This window comes from Rhipicephalus microplus, chromosome X (assembly GCF_043290135.1).
Source record: "Rhipicephalus microplus isolate Deutch F79 chromosome X, USDA_Rmic, whole genome shotgun sequence".
Lineage (NCBI taxonomy): Eukaryota > Metazoa > Arthropoda > Arachnida > Ixodida > Ixodidae > Rhipicephalus > Rhipicephalus microplus.
This window is the reverse complement of record NC_134710.1, coordinates 41160879-41182472: the sequence shown is the minus strand read 5'-3', so window position 1 is coordinate 41182472 and position 21594 is coordinate 41160879. Positions and strand designations below refer to the sequence as shown.

Genomic DNA, 21594 nt, shown 5'->3' with positions numbered 1-21594 from the left:
CACGCTTCTCGGAGTCGTCCACTTTTTCTTAAAGGGCCTGCAGTCATACGAGAGTGATTTTCACTTGGAATCAGTGTGTTTCTTCATATATATATATATATATATATATAAAAGCTTCGTCAAATGTACTTTGACATCATGCATCTGAAAATTATGCCCAGTTTGGATTCGTTGGGCATGTCGTGACTTTAGCGCTGTCACTTGACAAGCCGTTCTGGCTAGTGACAGGCCTGTTTTCTGAAGCAGCATTACCCGAGCACCCGGCAAGCGACAGCGCATTATCATCTTCCATTTCCAAGCGTGGCCGCTTCTTCATCGGAGTAGGCGTGCTCATGTAGCTTGGATAGCCGGGAAACACAGTCGGCATGGCTGTTGGCAAAAGTACCCTCAACTTCACGGTCTTCTTTGTAGTCCTGCTCCGTAATATGCCAGCTGCACACTAGGGACCTGTCATTCGGCTGCCATACTGTTCCCTTCCCACCGGATCCTTCACAGGAAATATTTCACAGCCATGTTGCCCTGCGTTCTGCGTTACTAGGAAACTTGTGGTAGCCTATTTGCAAATCCTTTGACGCATTCGTAGAACACAACGGCACACAACAGTTACACAGCATTCTGCCTGAAGCAGAAAATATCCCACATCCGCAAACTCTCTTGAGTGGTGCTCAATTCGAGCGAGTCATGTGAAGAAAAACAACCGCTATCTCGACCTGCCCACTGAATACACATTCCTTCCCACCCGCAAGTGCTCTCCCCTACTACTGGGCGCCCTCCTAGCGAGATGCGGCGACAACTGTCAACTCCGCTTCCACGCTCATGCCTATTACCTGAGTCTAGACGCGGCAGGCTGCACCGTGTGTTTTTCATCGAGCAGCTGTGCTTCAGATTATCGCAACTTTTTTTTTTTTTTTTTCAGATCGCATCTTCTTTTAATAGCTACAAACTATATGATGATCACACCCCTGAATTTTCGCATCAAAAGTTTTACAACTGTTGCAAGACTTTCAGCAGAGGCTCCAGGAGAACCTGCTATACAGTTTCAACTTTAGACTGTTGCTATTCCTATAAATTAGTTCAATTTGAATCTATTTTTTTTTATTTCCAGACTCTTCTGCGAGATTACGACAATGACTTAGAAGCACTGAATCGTACTCAGAAGCAGCAGGTGGAAAAGGCTGAACAGCAACAGGACTTGGACTTGAAATATGCCTCTAGGCGCATTCGCACTGAACAGGTATGACTTTCATGAGCCTGTAAGAAGCAAGGAAGGACGACTCTTTTTCTTTTTATCCGTCATTTTGGTAGTAGGTGCAAGCAGGCCATTTTTAAACGTTTGAGGGTCGAATTTTTTTGCCAAATCTAACTCCCCAGGGTCAATTTTATTTATTGCTAATTTAAATTCTTCAGACGAACTAGAGTAAAACCTCATTAATTGAAAGCCTCTAGGACTGTAAGAAATCTGCAAATTAAGCAGGTTTTCAAATTAACAGTGCATACAAAAATGGAATATAAGGAATTTTAAATTATTCAAAGTATTCAGAGATAGTTGTTGGCTGTGCTGGTTAGTTGGCAGCTTCAAAGGTTTGTTTTCCAGCAATGCCTGGTCCCTGTTTTGCCACAGACACGAGGGAACAGTGGGCACTGCAGTCACTGCTGAAACAAAGAAAAAAATAGTTTAGCAGATCCCACATACCTTGGGAATTGATGTTATACGAAGCATGCGCATGGAAGGTGACCTTGTTGTAATTTTTTTATTGAGTGAAACATTATGAAGTGGCGCTAAAGATATGTGCAAATGCACACAGGGACACACGTCCCAATGGTGAAACTAAAAATAAAATTACTTCATTCTATATGCACACCCAGGCATTGTACAGGACGTAGAAGTAGTTTGCAAGATCATATGCAGTAACTGTAGAATGATTAAAGCTCTCATTCACCTAGATTTAAAAAAACAAGAAGACAAATAATGAACTACCGGTGAGAGGGCAAAAAACAGGAATTCAGAGTTTCGCTTCAGAATAAATTTGATATTAGCGTTGACACATTGAACGATAAACTTACTAGTATCATCAAAGAGTCTGCAATGGAAGTCGGAGGTACAGTCACTGTACAGGATACTGGCAAACTAGCTCGGAGACAAAAAATCTTAAGAGACGACGAACCATGAAAGCCTCAAATGCAACCAACAAAATAGAGGTAGTGGAGCTTTCAAAGTTAATTAATCGGCGTAAGGCAGCCGATGTCAGAAGGTTAACATGGAGAGAATTGAGGAGGCTGTAAAAAGCGGCAGAAGCCTAAAAGTTACAAAGGCAGACTTGTGCATAGGCGAAAATCATATGTATGCATTGAGGAACAAGGAAGGCAATGTCATAACTAATATGGATAGGATAGTCAAGGTGGCAGAGGAGTTCTACAGAGAGCTGTACAGAAGCCAAAATAACCACGATGAAATGGTGAGAAACAATAATAGTCCAGAGGAAATCGACATCTTACCAGTAACTACAGGGGAAGTAAGAAAAGTCTTAGAAGGAATGGAAGGAGGCAAAGCCGGTGAGGATGAGATAACTACGAACCTCCTGAAAGATGGTTGAAAAATTGTGTTAAAAAAATTGGCCATTTCTATACGAAGTGTCTCTTGATGGGAAGGGTACCAGAATCTTGGAAGAACGCCAACATCGTCTTAATCCATGAGAAAGGAGACGTCATGGATTTGAAAATATACAGGCTGACCAGCTTACTGTCTGTTGTCTACAAACTATTTACAAAAATAATAGCTAATAGAATTAAGGTGACATTAGAGTTCAATCAACCAAAGGACCACGCAGGATTTCGTACAGGCTACTCCACAATAGAACATATTCATACTATCAATCAGGTAATAGAGAAATGCGCGGAAAAAAAGGAACCCCTGTACATAGACTTCATAGATTACGAGAAGGCGTTTGACTCAGTCGAGACATCAGCAGTAATGCAGGCATTATGGAATCAGGGCACCGAAGAACTCTACATAAACTTAGTGGAAGAAATCTACAGTGGTTCCACAGCCACCATAGTTCTCCATAAATAAAAAGAGAGCCAGGAAAGGGAGGTGGGGAGCGGCCGCAGAGAAGACAATACACATTGCAAAACAGTTCCGGCATGCCTATATTTAGGACTTGATTCGGGCTTTGCATTTGGCATGGCCCACCTGACAAAAACATGGCCGGGGTGGGCTCGGGCTTTTAGGCTACCCAAAGCCTGCTCACACCTCTAATTGAAGTACTGGAAATGACCGTGAAGTTGGATTTCAGCGGATGGCAAAGAACTGCATTTGCTCAACATTGATCTCGAGTTCCGCACTTTAAGCATGTGAAATATTGTTAATTTCTGCAACCTGCATTTTGCAGGAACGAGAGCTAAAAGCATTCAGAGAGAGCTTGAAGAATGAAGCAAAGCTTTTGAAACAAGAAGTTGAGCTCATGCCAAAGGAAAAGCGAAAGGACATGTTTAGGGTTCGCAAGGAAAAGATGGATTTGGATCAAGCTGAAAAGGTAAATTTTACATTATTCTGCTTGAATTCTCTGCAGTCAGAAACATAATTCTTGTTCTCTCCACGTGTAGGAGAGACTTTTTGTGGAGAAACTGAATGAGCAGCATGAATTATCCATGAAGAGGCTGAGCGACAGCCATCGAGAGAAGATTGCTCTTCTTGAGAAACAGTTCCTACAGCAAAAGCAGCAACTACTTCGAGGTTAGTAGTTTTTACTGGTAGTGATCGTATCATGCATAAAGTTCAGCATTGTCTACAATTCCTTTCATTCAACATCTAGATTGAATCAGCATTTCTCATAATCATATGGTGATTTTGGGACTGTAAACCCCGCATATCCATGAATCAGTTCTATTTGCCGTTTTTAAAACTCATTGGTTTTCTTTAGAGTAGTCCTCTACATTCTTGAAATGTAGAGCTATGCAAATCATTTGCTGGCTCCCTATTTGTAGTATTCATTGTATTCCATTGTAAATAATGGCAGTTTGCTAATGAAGGCCACCTGTGCCTGAACCATACTCAAGTGCAAGTCTTGTATAAGCAAAATGTTTGTGTTAATGAAATACAATCGAACTCTTCTATAAGAGACGCTGAAATAAGAGACAAATGGGTATAAGAAACACCAGTGTGCCTACATTAAAGTACAAGTTCGTAAGAAAGTGCATACGAGGTACCTTGTTTATAAGAGACATCTCGTATAACAGACAAGAACAGCTGCCCGGAGCATGCCTCTTATAAAACGATCTAACTGTATTCCTCTAAGCTAGTTGTATGAACACTTACCTCCCTGCCTGTCATAACTCCCATGCTTTCCATGCATTCACCCTCCTTGATAGAGAGATATGTTGAAGCTTCATCATTGCAGTTCCCCCTGCCCCCCATTTTTTCTTTCTCTTAGTCTCTTTTTCATAGTGTGGAAACAAAGTCAGCTTTGCGTGCAAACCTATTGCTGTTTTTTTCTGTAATGAAGTCTCAATGTGCAAATCGATGCAAAATTTAACTGCTAGGGGGCTCTGACATTCACACATAAGAAGTGCGGGCAGGCTGTCCAATACAGTCGGGCTAAGTGCGAGTTGCAATGCACTGACTGTAGTTACACTGGTGCCAAGCCTTTACAGTGTCATCGACAAAGACTGAATTGGTTCAAAAAAAAAAAAAGAACTGCAGAAGACAAGCAGATTGGGTGAGTTGGTGAGGTTTCATGATAAAAATATGAAAGAGAATTTAAACAGATATAAAAAACACAAAGTGCTGTTTGGTATTTTTATTATGGTTCAGAAAATCGCACTAGCTGAGAGAGTTTAATTCACCAATATTTTTCTATGTAGGTGTCGATTTGCAGCGTTGGCACAATTTTGAGCCCAGTCAGCATGTTGCAACTCATATTAAGCATGACTGTACATGTGCCAGCTTCTTATTGTTTAGTTAGGCTGCAGTTACGGTCTAATTCTAGGGTCGCAACAGTGCTGCTTTATGTGTTCTAAAGGAACGGATGAGTTGGGAAGGGCCGAGGTTCTTATATCTTCATCGTGCTTGCCCACCTTTTCCCTTCATAAGGTAGTCAAGAAAATTATGAAATCAGTAAGCATTATCTTGATAGAATGAAATCTTATTTACTTGGTGACAATTCTGCTGAGTAGACTGCAACTAATGGGCGTTTATGTCCATGTAAAAGACAGAGGTTTCTCTTATCTTCATAGCGCTTGCCCACGTTTTCCCTTCACAAGGTAATCAAGAAAATAACATTGTTTGGGTGATGAAATAAGACTATTTACTTGATGTCCATTATCATCACTCTTAGGCAGCATTTATTGAATTAGGTAACAGGACACGAACTGCCCCTTATGGTCAATAACAAATTTGGTGCCCAATATTTATGAAATGTTGCAACAGCCGTGCATAGGGTGGTGGCCCATGCGACAATAGCCACTCGCTATTACATCCTGTAGTGTGTGTGATTCTCCAGGATGTCGAGAACATGCGATGTGAATTGTTGCTGCTAGCTGAACAAGTCGTCATGTTTATTGCATAATTCATTACGGTAGTTATAGCGCGAGAACAGAATGACGACAAAGAGACAAGAAGGACACGAGCGCTCGTGTCCTTCTTGTCTCTTTGTCGTCATTCTGTTCTCGCGCTCTAAATACCGTCATGTCATACCCACTAGCCCAAACTGCCACACTTCTAAGTTGCATAATTCAGTTCCGTTACATGGTTATAAGAGTACAGCAGGAGGGCCCAAAGTTTCGGAGAAACTGGCAGGGTGACCTCCTATGGCAACATGTTACGCAAGTATATAAGTAAAGTTATGTATAGTTTCAAACTGCATTTGTAATCAAATCATGTAATTGTTGTTACGGTATGCAAACTCGCCCTTTGCATTCACCATCGTGTAGTGGCAATGATAATGACTAATCCTGGTTCAAGCAGTGGAACTGAAAACAATGGACAAGGAGAGAACAGACAAGGCTAGACTAACTGAAATTTTATTTCTGTGCACGCAGGTAAAGTAACCAAACACTTAAAGTCACTAACAGATACCCAGCATTAAATGGTGTTAAAGGGGCACTGAAATACTTTTTCAAGTAACTATGGAACGGATACACTAAAAAAACTTATTGCCTCACGAATTTAACGCCACAGAAATTATAAGAATACGTCCAGTACGAGTGAAGTTGGAGTGACTTGTCACAGGCTGCAATCGCATTCTCCCTTCTCTTGTCATGACGAAAGCGCTGGAAGCTAAACAGGGAGGGATGGTATGGGCAAAGAAAATACGTAACGCACGTATCGTGACCTTGAACACTTTTTCTTCTTTTTTCTTTGAATACGCAGCTATTTCAGGGTGATGGCGCGTGCACGCGTGGACAAGCTGCGGCTTCCCGCGGCGAGCTTGCAATGACCGAGCACGCCATGTTCAAATCAGCCAATGGCTGATGGATGGTCTTCTACAAGTGATTTTTGAGTTTCCTCGGTCATCCGTCAAGAGAAAAGAAAGCAATTTCCAGCGGACTTTGATAGTTTATTCTGAATTCTAGGACATGTGCCGCGCTATAATATTTGCCTCGCGTGTTCGCGGGAGCTTCTACTACCGATCGGCAGCGTTTTTTGACCATGCTCAAAAAGTGTTGCAGGGCCCCTTTAATGTTATTATAAACAGATTTTTACCTGCTTAAAGGATATGACAGTTCCTTCTTTGTGAGAACCACTGGCACACGTGCATGCCTCTTTGATTGCTTCCGTTATCTCCCGTCAGCCCTTTTTGCTATAATGAAAACTTGCTCGAGATGCGCCCGCCACGTACATTCTCTGTAATTGCCTATCAGTTGTTAACATGGTGCCGTTGTCTTCAGGGAGACAGCATATTCCCTTGTCATCTTATTAAGGCATCCTGTTTGGCTGATATAAGCCCCATGAAAACAGCATTATATCATGCATCTGGGCCAATACCTAAAGCATGCATCAAACCTCTGTAACTCCATTGGTTTGTGACAGATTGAAGAAAGTTTTGCAGCAAATAATTCATGAGGCAGTGAAAACTAATAGTGCGGAGGTAATTCAGTGTTCAATGATTACTTTGAAAAGTGGTTCAGAACATTTTTAAGGGCCTTTAAATCACCAAAGGTCAGAACTTGCTATAGTTACTTGAATCTAGGCCGACCCCGATTCTAAGCAGACCCCAAAACATTCGAGGACTAGGGGAAAAAAAACTTGCCACGAATGTAGGCCAAACCAAACAGTGAAAACAATGTTCACAAAGTGTTGTGGGAGGCTGGTTTGCGCTGCTACAACCCCGACCTTCAGGAGGCTATCGTGAGGTGGGCTGAGGTGGTAGAAGAGGCCTACCGCGTTTAGGATCCCTCGCCTTCTAATATGGGATAAATAAAGTTGTTTCCCTTTCTCTTCACGAAGATAAAACAGAGCAGTTGGTTCATGATGCAGACAACTCGAGAAACATACAGCCGCTAGTCCTGTTGTGTGTGTCTCTTTGTTGTCGTTTTTTTTTTTTTTTTTTCCGCGCTGCTTTTAGTTATTTGATTATAAAGATGCCACGCTCATTCCGAGTCGTCATCACCGCTTCTCTTTTCGCTGCCTTCTTTGTCCCTGTCTTCAAGCAGTGCGTGTTCTTTGGTGCCGTCAAGCGCAATGGATATGCCACGCTTCTTAAATGAGCGCATAATCAAAGTTCCAGAGATGTAGTCCCACGCTGCAGCCCCTCCAATGACGCACATTTCTTTTGTCCACTCCCAAGTCCCACCCAGCTTGAAAGTTGGACAACGACTCCTCAACTAGTACAACTTTCCCTTTATAGGTGGCACTATAATGATACCGACTGTTTGGCGCCATTGAGCTATGCCATGCACAGACTACTCGGAGCGCGACTCGAAATGACAAATGGTTCGCCTCAACACTCGCCACAAAAATCAAAATAGCAACCTCACGTTTGTACTTGAGCCAGGTGTTGGCTCAGCTATTAACGACTACCATACAGTCTAGGTGGTGCTAGTTGTACACCACTTTTCTCAATGAAAAATGGCGCATTTTTCAAAATCCTCAAATCTAACGTGACCCTGAAATTTTATACAAAGAAATTTTTTTTAATGGGCCTAGATTCAATTAAATACGGTAGTTGTCATGTTGTACTTCTGTTTGAGGCTGCAATGAACTCGTAGCCTGGAGAATTTTTCTAAACAGTGGTGTAATAGTGGAGTTACATACGTATAATGATACAAACGAGGCCCTCAATTGTTACGCTTTTTTCTTCGCTATGCTCCTTTCGTCAAGTCGGGTCTTCTCCTGGGCAAGCGCACGTGCTTGCGAACACATGAACAGGTTCTTTTTGTGGATGACATCAGCAAATAAGAATGTTGACATCACGGTCAATGCTGAAAATTACCAAAAAGCTTGGAAATAAAAAACTATCGTTTCTTGAAATTCGGGGGGTGACCATGGCACGTAGAGCTGCTGCCTTTGCCATTGCTGATCATGACGGCTTTCTGAACTTGATAACTGTTAAATTGAAATGTTAAAAAATTATTTAGGGTGTTTAGGGGCCCTTGAAGTATTGACCTGAGTTAGCTAGAGCACCGAGTGTGTATGTGTGTGTATGTGTGTGTGTGTGCATATGTGTGCGTGCATGCGTGTGGAGGGCACTTTAGGTGTGCACATACACATACGTGTGCAAACAAATGCAAGGCTTGTTACTTTTCCAAGATGGCTTGAGCGGTTTATTTGGTTTATTTTACTTTTGATTTATTTACGAATTTAGCCAAAGTGAATATATCAGATATGATGTTCTACAACATATCTTTTGATAACCACCTTTCCTACAGCACGGGAAGCGGCCCTTTGGGAGCTTGAAGAAAGGCACTTGCACGAGAAACACCAGCTAGCTAAGAAGCAACTCAAGGATTGCTTCTTTCTCCAACGGCATCAGATGCTCATTCGGCACGAAAAAGAGTTAGAGCAGGTCAAGCGGCTCAACTTGCGACGGGAGGATGAGCTGCTGAAGCGCCAAGCCCTTGAACGCCGTCAACTACCCAAGCGCATTCGCTCCGAGATGAAGACACGCGAGCTCATGTTCAAAGAAAGCCTCCGTATCAGTCTTCATGGTGGTCCGGACTCTCCAGATGAGGACAAAGACAGACTGCGCAAGGTACTTGACTGTTAGACAGTGTCTGTGGCTTTCTGGTTCTGCAAATTGCAAGTAAATAGAAACTGTAAAAAAATTCTAATTTTTTTGGCCATTACATTTCAATTATAGTTTTATAAACTTCGTGCTAGTGGACGAATTTCATTAGTGTTGCTGTGCCACTGCTGCCGCAAAGCATGCTGGTAGTGTAAAAGAACCCTGCTACTACGTTCCTCATTGCTGCATATTTCTAACTATTGTGTCATTTTTCGCCAGTCTCATAGGATCTCATGTATTAGAAACCCTGCTGTTACATTGTAATCATAGCATTGTTTTACGGTCTCTTTTAAAATGTATCAGGTGTGCCCTACTGTAGTAGTTGTCATTAGCATGTTAAAGGGCAGTTTTTGTAGGAAGCATTGTTATTAGTACCACGGAAAATTATTTTACAATGGGATGCACTCATTGTAGAATCCCATTGCATTGCATCCATTCCCATCCCATTGCAGAATCTACAAAGATTCTACAATGGAATGCACCCCCAATTCCCTCTGCATTTGTTTCCTTGAGCCAAAGTACTGTGGAATCATTACAGTAGCATGCCCACTGAATATGCTTCCTAATAATGTGTAAAATCAATTTTAAAAATTTATATATATAATATATAAGGGAGGTTCAAGGTCTCAAGTATTCTTTACATCTAATCTATTTTAGAGTGAGCCCGGAATTGAAAACCATACAGGGAATCCTTCAACCAAGGACACCCAAGAAAAATGAGGGTATGAAAAGTAGATTGCAATAAACAATCAGACAGTGTTAGAGAAAACTGCTTACAAGGGCCCTCTTCACATTGGTGATTCATAATTCACTCTTTTTGGTGGGTCTCACCCCCTACAAATGGTCAATGGCAATGCGAATGAGTTGCCAGCAATGATGAAGTGCAGCAGTGACAAAGGAGCTGTAAATGTGTGTGTCTTGCCCTAGTCTGTATAGGATAAGTCCTCTGCATAGCTGAGCATGTTACCTGTACTTCCTACTTTGCTGGTAATCCACAGCTTGTTCAAGGGCTCAATGAGCTAGCTGATGTGGATGAATCTAGTGTGTGCTGTCTTCCCATGTTCCTATTGCTGGAGTATGTGTTATCTCGAACTTTTGAAACCACTAACAAGTGTGAGGCAGTGCAATGAATTTTCTAGCTTTCTTTCATGGCATTCAGCTTGCCATCATTGTGGCAATGAGTGTTTGCAGTTAAGTGAGATCTGTTTGTATTTGTCTGTGCTTGGTTGGGAACTGTTTATTAACTCTAAGGGAATGTTTGCTGTGGTATACAAGGCGCCCCAGCTAACTCCAGCCAGAGTTCAAATATATGATGACGCACTTTATGACGGCATAACCAATTGCACGCTGCTGACTATTGCATGGAGTATGTTGCACTATATTTTGTGTTCTACCTATTGCATTGTGGGGAAATTTGAGAGCCATAGTTTAGGGGGTAGACTCATGTTAAACGCTTTTTTTTTTTATTTCTTCATCACTTTTAATGAGTCTGCCCTGGCCTGTGCAGCGTTTACTGCTTATTTCAAATATATACTTATTTTCCTTCTAAACTTGCTCTGTTCCCAAGATAACTTATCTTGACCCCCTATAGTTCGACCTATAGTTGACCACCTATAGTGATTTAACAAAAGAAAGTGCTCAATTAAAAATGATATTTGAGAAAAGGCACCATAAGCTAATGACTAAAGATTGTTATGTAGCAGCAGTTTTTTTATATTGAGGGGGGGAGGGGGTGATCAATTATTTTATAGCAGAATAAACTATGCACATTAAAACACACTTGCATTTCAGTCACAGTCATGATGATTAATTAAAAAGGCTTGTGTTCAACATCCTGCTCCCTTACTTAAATTCTATACATATTAAAGTTTTTATTGCAAAAAGAATTACGTCTGTGCCTTCTTTAGGTGCCAGTATATATAGGCCTCAAAACTGTATAGTCATAAATTTACATTCGAGAAAAGTGCAAAAAACAAATAGCACACTGCTTATTTTAAGAATAACAAGTAGAATATATGTATACTTTGCAATGCAGCCATTAATAGACACCAGGAACATAATGAGACTGCTGCTTAGCATTATAGTGGTGCTTCTTTAGTACCTTGAGACACTCTTGGCTGTGCAGCATGCTTGAGATTGAGATTCACCACTTGATGCTTGCCCTCGTCACTCAACCCTCTCATGCCTAAGAGGCTGGGTTTTGGATTGAAGTCCACCAAGATGCCTAACAAAGTTTTTCAATTACGCCCCGCCGCGGTGGTCTAGTGGCTAAGGTACTCGGCTGCTGACCCGCAGGTCGCGGGTTCAAATCCCGGCTGCGGCGGCTGCATTTCCGATGAAGGCGGAAATGTCGTAGGCCCGTGTGCTCAGATTTGGGTGCACGTTAAAAAACCCCAGGTGGTCAAAATTTCCGGAGTCCTCCACTACGGCGTCTCTCATAATCATGTGGTGGTTTTGGGACGTTGAACCCCACAAATCAATCAATCATCAAGTTTTTCAATTACCATAGTTGATCTTTATCACTGCCTCGGCATCTGCAGTTTCAACTGTAGATAGCAAAGCATGCTGTTCCTTAGATTCCAAAACGCAAAAACTGAAGCTTTCATGTATATTAATGGCATAATTCTAGGAGCTTTCTTTTTGATAAGGTGCTCAATAATTGGTATCATACACAGGGGCGGGTAAATCATAGATGCCTCAAGGTAGGCTCCCCCATTTTCGCTCTTGCATCATTGTGGCGGCACCAAGAATCTAAGTAGCAGTGATAGCTGCTCTAATTGCACTAAACTGCACCAGGAGGTGAAACCTGCTACATCCTGCTGCATTTTAGCAAAAAGTTCATTATTTGTACCAAGACATCATTTTTGCATTCTTTCAATGAGAAAGGTGACTGCAGTCGAAATTCATTGGGTTACCACTATAATTTGAGTGGTCATCGCAACACGCTGAGAAATGTTGTGTAGGTTAAGTACTGGTTGCTGGGTGCAAGCCTTCCAGACAATTTCAACTTGCCCATATTGCGAAACTCAACTGCATTAGATTTCAACTTGCCCATTCTGAAAAACTTACTTTTTTTAGTTTTCTATTACTACCTAGACCATACTGGGAGATAACATTATTGAGTTCAGTGAAGTAGTTTTGAACTGTTGTGGATACAGTCGTAAAAAAGTAGTCATGACCTAGTTGTTCTTGGACGGCAGTGTTACTTGACCGACCGTATTGGTCACAGTTGATGACAAGGTGAGGAGGAAGAGCAGCTTGCGCAAGTACGTGGAAGCGGATAAACAGGTATAGTAGTTGACGACACGGCGAACACGTGAGAGGCCATACAATGCCGAAACGAATGGCTTGAGAGAAAAGATCGGTTCTTGTCATTTGTGGGGCATCTGCGGCTCGTTGCTACATTTGGCATCGCTGATAACGACGGCATTTTGAACTTGATGTATGTGTTTACTTAAAATGTTAAGAAATCATTAGAGGTAATTTAGGATCCCATTAAAGTGTCCTTTTGTGGTTTAGCTCATAGTCCTGCCTGAAGGCAAAGTACTACATTATAAAGTCTTCATGGAGTGTCATAAGAGTTCAGTTGGTATTTTCAGCAAAAGTAATGCAGAATTTTGCTCGTGCCATCAGTTTCAGGAGGCAGAAAAGAAGAGATACAAGGCTGAGCACCAGCGCCAGGAACTCAAGCACAGACGCCAGCTTGAAGAGCTGAAAGCTGCTGCTGATGCGACCATCAAAGAACTGGAACAGCTGCAGGTAGGCATTTCAGAATGTAGCTTCGGTTATGGTGTAAATGCTGGTCTGCCTAGTGCCTCTTTTATGGTGTCTCATGTGCTACGAAATACTTTTCTTTGTTCTGACAGTACCAGTTTGATGGCATAGCATAAGCATGGCATTAAATAATGGATGAATCCTCATACTATACTTAACTAGTGATAATTAATAATTATATCTAGGGTTTAATGTCCCAAAACCACCATACGATTATAAGAGACACCGTAGTGGAGGTCTTGCAAATTTTAACCATGTGGTGATCTTTAAATGTGCACCTAAATTGAAGTATACAGGCTTCAAGCATTTTCGCCGCAATCGAAAATGTGGCCACTGCGGCCAGGATATCATCCTGAAACCTGCGGGTCAGCAGTCGAGCACTGTAATCACTAGACCACCGTGGAAGTACTATACTTAAACTTAACTAAGCCTTGACCGGGTAAAAATTAAAGGCAAGGAAAGAAAACAATGTTGTTTCGTAATCTGGAATATGTTCAGAAGTGCTGTATCGTGCAGAAGACTATGTAAATGTTTCTTTGCACGGTCTCATTTTCTACAATGTTTATGGTGCGCTCCTAAGTAGTAATAAAGGAGAGTAATAAGTCAAGCTAAATTTTAATTAAACTAGGCTTCTCTATCAATACTTCTTAAGGGGTAAGTTGGTTCATGATGACTTTTGAAGTAACATCGCAAACACGCAACCATGCCACAAGTGTGCATGTGTGTGTGTTGTTGTTCAAAAATCGTAAGCTTTTCGGTAACAAGTTCTTCCATCAGAGAAAGAAAAATTTCAAAAGTTGTGGCATCTGTTTTTGGCTACAGTAACTCTGTTGTCACATTGGCAGTAGCCATAGTATAGAAGCAAAATAACACTATACATAAATTTTGCATAGCAATAGCATCATATCTTCGCATATGCTGTTCAAATTAAGCTGCAGCAGTGGCCCTTTGGTGGTTATTTCCTATTTTCTATATAAATGATTGACAGCCATATAGGCATATCGAAAATGCAAAATTCGTGAACCAGGGATGTTACTCCACTACTGTGTTAAATTTTTTGTAAATGGGGGCATAAATTTAGGGGAAGTTGGAAGTTTCTCGAAATAAAAAAAAATTATTCCTTTGAGCTTTCATCTTCTACTTACTTTGTGCGTCTTTTGGATTTAAAAAGTTGTAGGTGGACAATCTGTTGGTTTAGCTCAACCTACTTTCCTTTTGTTTTTCTATTAAGCGTGAGGACACATTCTTTTTCGGGCAAAAAAAAAAAAAGAGCGGACAATCCATCTTCTGAAGATACTGTAGTGATACATAGGTGTGCAAGGTTTGTTGCCTGAAAGACAGTTAAATTGAATGCAGTTTGGGCTTTTGTGTGGCAACATGGTTATTTAAAGTTCGTGTCAACATGTAAAATGAAATAATTCATTGACTACCTTTAGTTTGAGTTGGTGTACTGGTGCTCTGACAAGCAGGGACAAAGTACTATCATGTATTTGCTTTTTTTTCTCTCTCTTCCAAGAATGAGAAGCGCAAAATGCTTATGGAGCATGAGACCCAGAAACTAAAGCAGCTGGATGACGAGCACGGCAGTGAGTTGCGCGAGTGGAAGGCCAACTTGAAACCACGAAAGCAGGTAAACTATTATGTTTATTAGCACAATCACTGAGGAAATGCTGCAAGACTTTCCTGCTACTGCATTGATTTCATGTATTCTGATAGAGAAACGGGAAGGCAAGCAGCAGTACTACCTTCACAAAGCCAGTGCAGTGGAATATAGGTAGATGGAAATATTTTAAACAGAAGGCACTGACTACGGGGACTGCCCGTCAGTGCAGTGTTATCATAAATGTGAGGGGGCCCGTGAGCATGGGGATATCATTAAACCGAGGGAATCAATCAGCACAGCAATGTCATATAATTTACGGGGCCTAAAGCTATAAGTGAGTGAGCCCATTACCATAATTGGTAAATCGTTTTAGATGTTACCGCCATGCGGCTTTGGTGGCGTAGTAGGTGACACACTGTTAGAGAAGCTGTATTGCTGCAAGTCGGCAGTTCGAATAGCGTTTTGTCAACTTTTTTTTTTAATTTCTCTCTCTCTCTCGCTCCAGGGTAATGCATCATTATTCACCTTACTGCTTTGAAGAAGTAATTTTTTTTAAAGAAAATCACGTCTGCGGCGGTTGTTAAACAGCCCTATCGTTCGGATTTGTGGGATCTCGAAATGAGTTCCCGCCCTCGAAACACACGGACACAGCAGACGTCGTCGAAGCAACAAAACAAAACACATTTATTGAACTACTTTTAGGCCACCGATATCGCCAGTCGAATCAAATACATCACTAGTGATCAACGCGCTAAACACATATTTTCCAATGCACTCAATATAACATAAGAACAAACAAGGCAACGCAAAGGCGACATGTTGCCAATGTTCAACTCACCGCCAAGGACCCACATGGTACCGCCTACGGTCGCCGCACCCCGTGGGACCCCATCAGAAGACAACCATCAATGCCAGCCGCCACGCGGCAAAGAGCTCCGCTCACGTCTTATGTGCCGCCAGCCAGCCTCGCCGCCAGGCATCACTGCTGGCTCTACCGCACTAATCATGATGATGATGGGGATAAGTGACACGCTCACGAGAATGCCACCTACCTCTCGGCGGTTGTGAACCATAAACGCAGCTTATCTGCGGAGCAAGTGTGCACCACGAGGCACAAACAACCTTGCAGGGGGTGATAGCACCCCACAGCCCCACCGCGGTGGTCTAGTGGCTAAGGTACTCGGCTGCTGACCCGCAGGTCGCGGAATCGAATCCCGGCTGCGGCGGCTGCATTTTTCAATGAAAGCGAAAATGCTGGGGGCTCATGTGCTCAGATTTGGGTGCACGTTAAAGAACCCCGAGTGGTCGAAATTTCCGGAGCCCTCCACTACAGCGTCTCTCATAATCAATCATATGGTGGTTTTCGGAAGTTAAACTACACAAATCAATCAACTAAGGACACATTTTGCAGTAAAAAGGTCTAGGCCCATTGTCTGCTGTCACACGGAACCGCCAGCTAAATTTGAGGTTGTTTACTATGTATTTGTGAAGTTGAGGTTTTGATGGAAGCCCATCTGGTCAGTAAATGAAATGATATAGTTACGAAAGAACACCCACCATGAAAAAAAAAAACACGAAAAAAGTCATTTCAGCTTCTCTGGCGGGAGCCTTGCTCACAATGAAAGCGAGGACGAGTGAAGCAATGCTTATGAGGGCTTTAAAAATTATGATATTTGTATGTGCCTTGTCTTTGTTATGAAAACATTAGAGTTCCAAGCTTAATTCCTGTAATTGCTACAGCAAAACAGAATTGAATATTATCTAAAAGCGCCTGCTTTTGGTCACTACACACAAGCGAAGAAAAAATACAAGCGCTGGGTAGCTTTTTTTTACTGTGGCATCCCTAACGGCCACTGCTAGCTCTATATTAAACTGAGGTGGCACTTTCGTGGCCAGAAAAGTTAAGGGACTAAGCTATTATGTTTACACTGCGAAAACTGGCACCCTAAATTTTATGAAAATACTGCATTGATGGGTCCGTCAAATTAGCCTGTGCCTAAACAGAATTTCCACTTGAATGGAACAACTGCATCTAATTTGGTTGTTTTCATATTTGTGAGCTGTGTTTCTTTACATCTTCCTCATTAAACAAAAATTCTTCTTGAATGGAGCATTGCAAGTTTGCACCCGTACAAATAGGTGTCTTCTGGTCCCTTCAGGTTCTCTTGTACAAGTGACAAAGTGCAAGGTATTGACTTGAAAAAGTTCATGAAAGTGAAGCTTCTGTCAAACTTCGCTACACCGAAAAATTCACAATTCCCCGTCAGCAATTCATAGGAGTCAATGCATAAATATTGTCGCCACAACGAACACTTTTTCTTCTGTCATCCATCTTCAACCAAGTTTTACAATGCAATTCCAGGCTCAGATACTTATTGCTATGTAGTAAACTCAATCTTTAACATTTCAATGCATTTTCAGAGTCTGAAAATGCGTCAACGAAGTCTAAAACACGTGTTAGCACCACCGGAAACCGCCGCTGTTCAGCAAGCATGGGCGCCGGACGCCATTGCTCGATAGCGATGGCAATAAGACTGCCCTGCTTTTGCCACTGGCTTGCTTTTGAGCCGCAGACGATCCGAAGCTGAAGCTCAGTTGCTCAGTTCATGGTTTGCTTCACGCAGCTGCTGGGTGCAACCGCGTAAACAATGCCTTTTCGGATTCTGATGTTTATCATTATGTTCGCGCTTGGCGAGTACGGTTACTAATCAGAGTGGCTGTTCCTCCGCATTATCAACAAAATCAGCTAGCCGCGAGTGATGGATGATAGGAATGGCATAGAATAAGGCAAAAGTTGCTGCTACACGATACGCTGCCTCCATCTCGGCGTTGTCGGATACACTTTGACGGTGGACAGCTGCTGGTGTAAATGTGTTAATGCAACTGTTTGGCTCGTTCATGAAGGCGGTTTCAGGCGTTGTTTTAGCGTGCTTTTCTCCATGGCCTCGTTATGCCTGGCTTAGAATCACGTCTTGACGCTGCTGGGAAAGAATAGGAAGCAGCGGACACTTTTTGAATTTTGAGAATAAACATACCTTTGTTTTGCTCGCTCGGATCGGCTATATTTTTTCGATTTCACTACAATGAAATTTTCGCTTCAATGAAATTTTTTCTGCACCTCGTTAGTTTTGTTGTTACAGGGTTCGAATGTATTTGCATGTGAGAAAACTGATAACAGTAAAAACACTTTCTGCAGCATTGCAAAATAGTTTGTGCGCATTCACAGTAGCATAAAAGATTGAGTAATAATTAGCAAGTTGTCTTTATACTGCACTTATTCTGTGATTGGCCCGCTGAAGCTGTGGGTAGGGGTTTTTCGACATTGTTATCAGGGTAGAATTAAGTGTTTGCACCATGATTTTCCAGAAAGGAACGATTAAAAGAAACACATCTTATGAGCCACCTTTAAAGCTTGCCCCTTTTTTATGTTTCTCATAAAAAATCGGTGTTCCCTGTGCTTATTTCAGTACAGTAGAATCTCGATGATACAATCACAGTTGATTCGAACGTTGTGATGATGAGAATGTTGAGTTTGCTTCGAATGAACTACATTATAGAAAATAAGCCTTGATTCGGTGTTATACAAATGGTTTCCCTAGCTGCCGTGGCTGATACTAACACACGATTGACCACCGCACGAGAACAGTGCAACACGGCTTGTCCGTGGGAGAAAGTTCCGTTGACACTTGGCCTCAAAGGGAGTGCACGCAGCAAAACTCGCGGAAATTTCCCTCTCTTCGCTGCCTAAGTGGCCGGAAAGCTATGCCGCAAGGCCCACGCGAAAAAATTTGTCCGAGACCAATTTTTCCGCCACACGATAGCAGATCGCTTTTTTGCTTCACGGCTTTGGTTGCACCACAAAACCTACATCGACTGCACTAGCTCTCAAACCACACGATGTAAGCAACAAGATGGCAGCAAAGGTGTTGGTGGTGGCTTGCGTTGGCGCAGTCGCGAACTACCTGCGCAGCATGACAAAGCTCTCGGCCTGGTTTGGATTACAATCACTGCGAACACCAGAAGTAGAAGGTGCAGCAGCAGCAAGTCTGCATGCCCTAGCGTGCCTCGCTTTTGCACTGCCGGCTGAATCCCTCGTCGCCGCTGCATCCGCTTGTGTTGTTTCTGCTGGCACATCTCCCGAAACAATGTTTGTATGGGTGTAAACGTGCATGCATAACCAGAACTCTGTACGTATCTTAATGCTCAGGAAACGGGCAAAATGGAATGAATTCTCAAGCGGCAGAGGCGCCGCAGTGGCATGTATGCGAGGCGCAGAATGAATGTGAACATTCTCGACGAGTGCGGACGTGGTTTTGTGGCCGCTCTGGTAGTCTTGCATGTACTCTCCTGTGTGAATTATCCTGGGCCTATTTTTTTCTGTGTCGGCATTACGGCGCGTTTTTCTAGTCGCTCATGCGGCGAAGCGAGTGAAATTCCAATAAGGTTTGCCGCTTCCTCTTCCTTTACTGCCAAGTGTTAATGTGCTTTAAGTGCCAGCAGCATGAGTGAGGAAACTGTGGCACTTTATCGGCAGGCGGTAAAAGAAGAAATGTTCAAAAGAACATCATGGACTTTTTTTTTCAGCAAGAAGTAATTGACCCCAATAAAGTTCTTGTTCAACTTCATGATCAGCTTTAAATTGTTTATGGTTCATACGAATTCGGGATGGTACGAATATTTTGCGTGCCCCCTTTGAATTCATATCATCGAGATTCTACTGTAGTACAGTAAAAGCTTGTTCCTTTTGACCTTCAGTAATTTGGAAAATTAGATAATTTGGATCTGTTCAGATAACTTGGATCTGTTTCCTGATTCCATCCAGCATATGTATTGTTTAATGGCATGATACTTGTTAATTCAGTCATGTGCAGCTACAATCAGTTAATTTGGATAAGGCTCAGAGCGCAATGTACTCGAAGTGCCCCAAATTTTTTATCTGAAAGAGCACAGCGCTCGCAGACAACCGAAACAAGGCAACACTGTCCACATAGCTATCTTCATCAGTTAAAGACCGCAGTTTCGTCTTTGGTCATTAACTGTTGTTTCCTCCACAGTGGGCATGGCGATCAGTTTCATTTTGGCTCGGTGTTATGTAAACACACGACGAAACTCAAGACATGGCAGAATAACGTTTCGGCCATTGTCCACATGCTGGCTTAAAACTCACCTGCAACATTGGGATGGACAAACTATCTGCTGCCAGCTGTATTACTGGCAAAAAAAATTATTACATGCACATGGTGGCGTTACGTGAGAAAGGAGGGGTGCAGAGCACATTGCGGATGAAATAAATAAGACATATGGGGTCTTGCACCACAGTCACACTGTGAAGAAATTCGCTGGCTGACTAGAATTGTGTATCCAATAGGCTTGTGCGAATATTCGAATGCTTTTTCCTAATGTTTTTTTTTGCTTATTTTATTTTCAATTTAAAAACTCGTTACACTGACTTATATGCTCTAAGTATAGCAAATTTTAAAACATAGCATATTTTACTGGATGTCACTAGGACTGTACTGAAAGTAAAGTCCTGCTACTATACAAAGTTGTTGCCACTTCCTTTGATGCAAAAAAGTTGCCATTGCACAGGCCTTGTTTAAATTTTAAAAAATATTGTGCAGGTTAGTTTGGTCATGACAAATATGCCCCCTTTTTGTTTATAATATGCAGTATATATACCTTTCGAACTTATTCGACCAAAATCACTAGTATTCGCTTCGAACCTAAAATTCACTATTCGCACAGGCCTAGTATCCATGTATCCTCGCCTTCTAGTGGTGCCATTGCAGAAAAAATGGCGCCATCTCGGCTTAGCCCATGTGCCATGGTGAAGCCCGCTTGTAGTACACCGGAGTGCCATGCTGAAAAAAATGTGTTTTTTTTTTTTTTTAATTTGTTCATTTATACTGCAGGCCAAAATGCTGGCCCATCCAAGAGGGGCAATGCAGTGACAACATAATGAAAGGATACAGACAATGCAAGAAAAATATATATATAAACCTGAACTGTACATAAAACTAATGCAATCTACAACTACATTGCTTAACAAGAAATGCTTGCTTTGGCACAATAATGGAAATGACTTTTTGTCTAAAAATTCATACAAAAACATTAGTGAACCAAGGCATGACACAATAAAGAAAAAATGACCAAAGTTTCACTTTGATATTGAACAAAGACGGGGCACTCAGCATAACGAAAGTTAACCTTGAGGGGAGATGCAAGTAAAAAAATGCAAGTTTTTTCAAAAATTACATAATTTTTGTTTTTATTTGCTTTTGTAAGTTTGGTTTCTCAACTTTCCCTACAAAAAACAAATCTTGAAGATTGTAATTAAAAAGACTGTCTACTGTCCTTCACTGCTTTTCTGCTTAGGGATGCAATAAGAAGCGTACTATCTAAAGTGTCTAATCTTGCGGGAATTTCTCTGGAAAGTGCATAGAAAATTTTAAAACAGAATTTTGCTGAGTTCAGTTTCCTTTCATCGGTGGTATGAATGTCCAAAACACTGATCGGTGGAGGCAATGACAATTGCAATGCCAGTAAAAGTCAAAAACTGAAACTGCATGTGGTCATTGCAGGCTTCATCGAGTTTTGTTTATTTATAAAACAAGTACTTTGTGGTCATTTAAGTCACGCACACACTTTTTGTTGTTCTTATTAACAGCGGCGGAGACTGTGCTCGCGTTTCTTTGCCCTTTGCATGCAGGCAAGTGAACACACCGCCGGCAGAACCACTAGGCGCCTGTTTAAACGCGTGAGAAAAAAAGCAAAAATTAGTCTTTGGCGCAGCCTAAAGCCGCCTCAAGTACATAAAGTACCATTTCAGGTTATGCATGTTTGTTTTTAAGCAAACTAAGTCTGCCTGCTAGGATTTCTTGTCCTGCCAGTAGATTTCACCACGTTGCTGTTGGGTGGCGCTAGCGGTAATTTTTCGTTGAATTTCAACATCAAGTTAAAATTGTAATTCCTTTTTTATGGGACAAAAGCATACTC

The 21594-nt window shown here is 41.9% G+C and overlaps 1 protein-coding gene across 3 annotated transcripts in view; it reads left to right on the top strand.

Annotated features, from left to right (window-relative positions):
• Slik (Sterile20-like kinase) overlaps positions 1-21594 on the top strand; it is a 127809-nt gene that overhangs the window by 102566 nt on the left and 3649 nt on the right. For all 3 annotated transcript variants that reach the window (XM_037426854.2, XM_037426853.2, XM_075876285.1), the window contains exons 15-20: positions 1106-1234; positions 3390-3533; positions 3604-3733; positions 8866-9188; positions 12855-12980; positions 14512-14625. In XM_037426854.2, coding sequence (XP_037282751.2) covers positions 1106-1234; positions 3390-3533; positions 3604-3733; positions 8866-9188; positions 12855-12980; positions 14512-14625 — 966 coding nt within the window. The remainder of the gene's footprint in view (positions 1-1105; positions 1235-3389; positions 3534-3603; positions 3734-8865; positions 9189-12854; positions 12981-14511; positions 14626-21594) is intronic.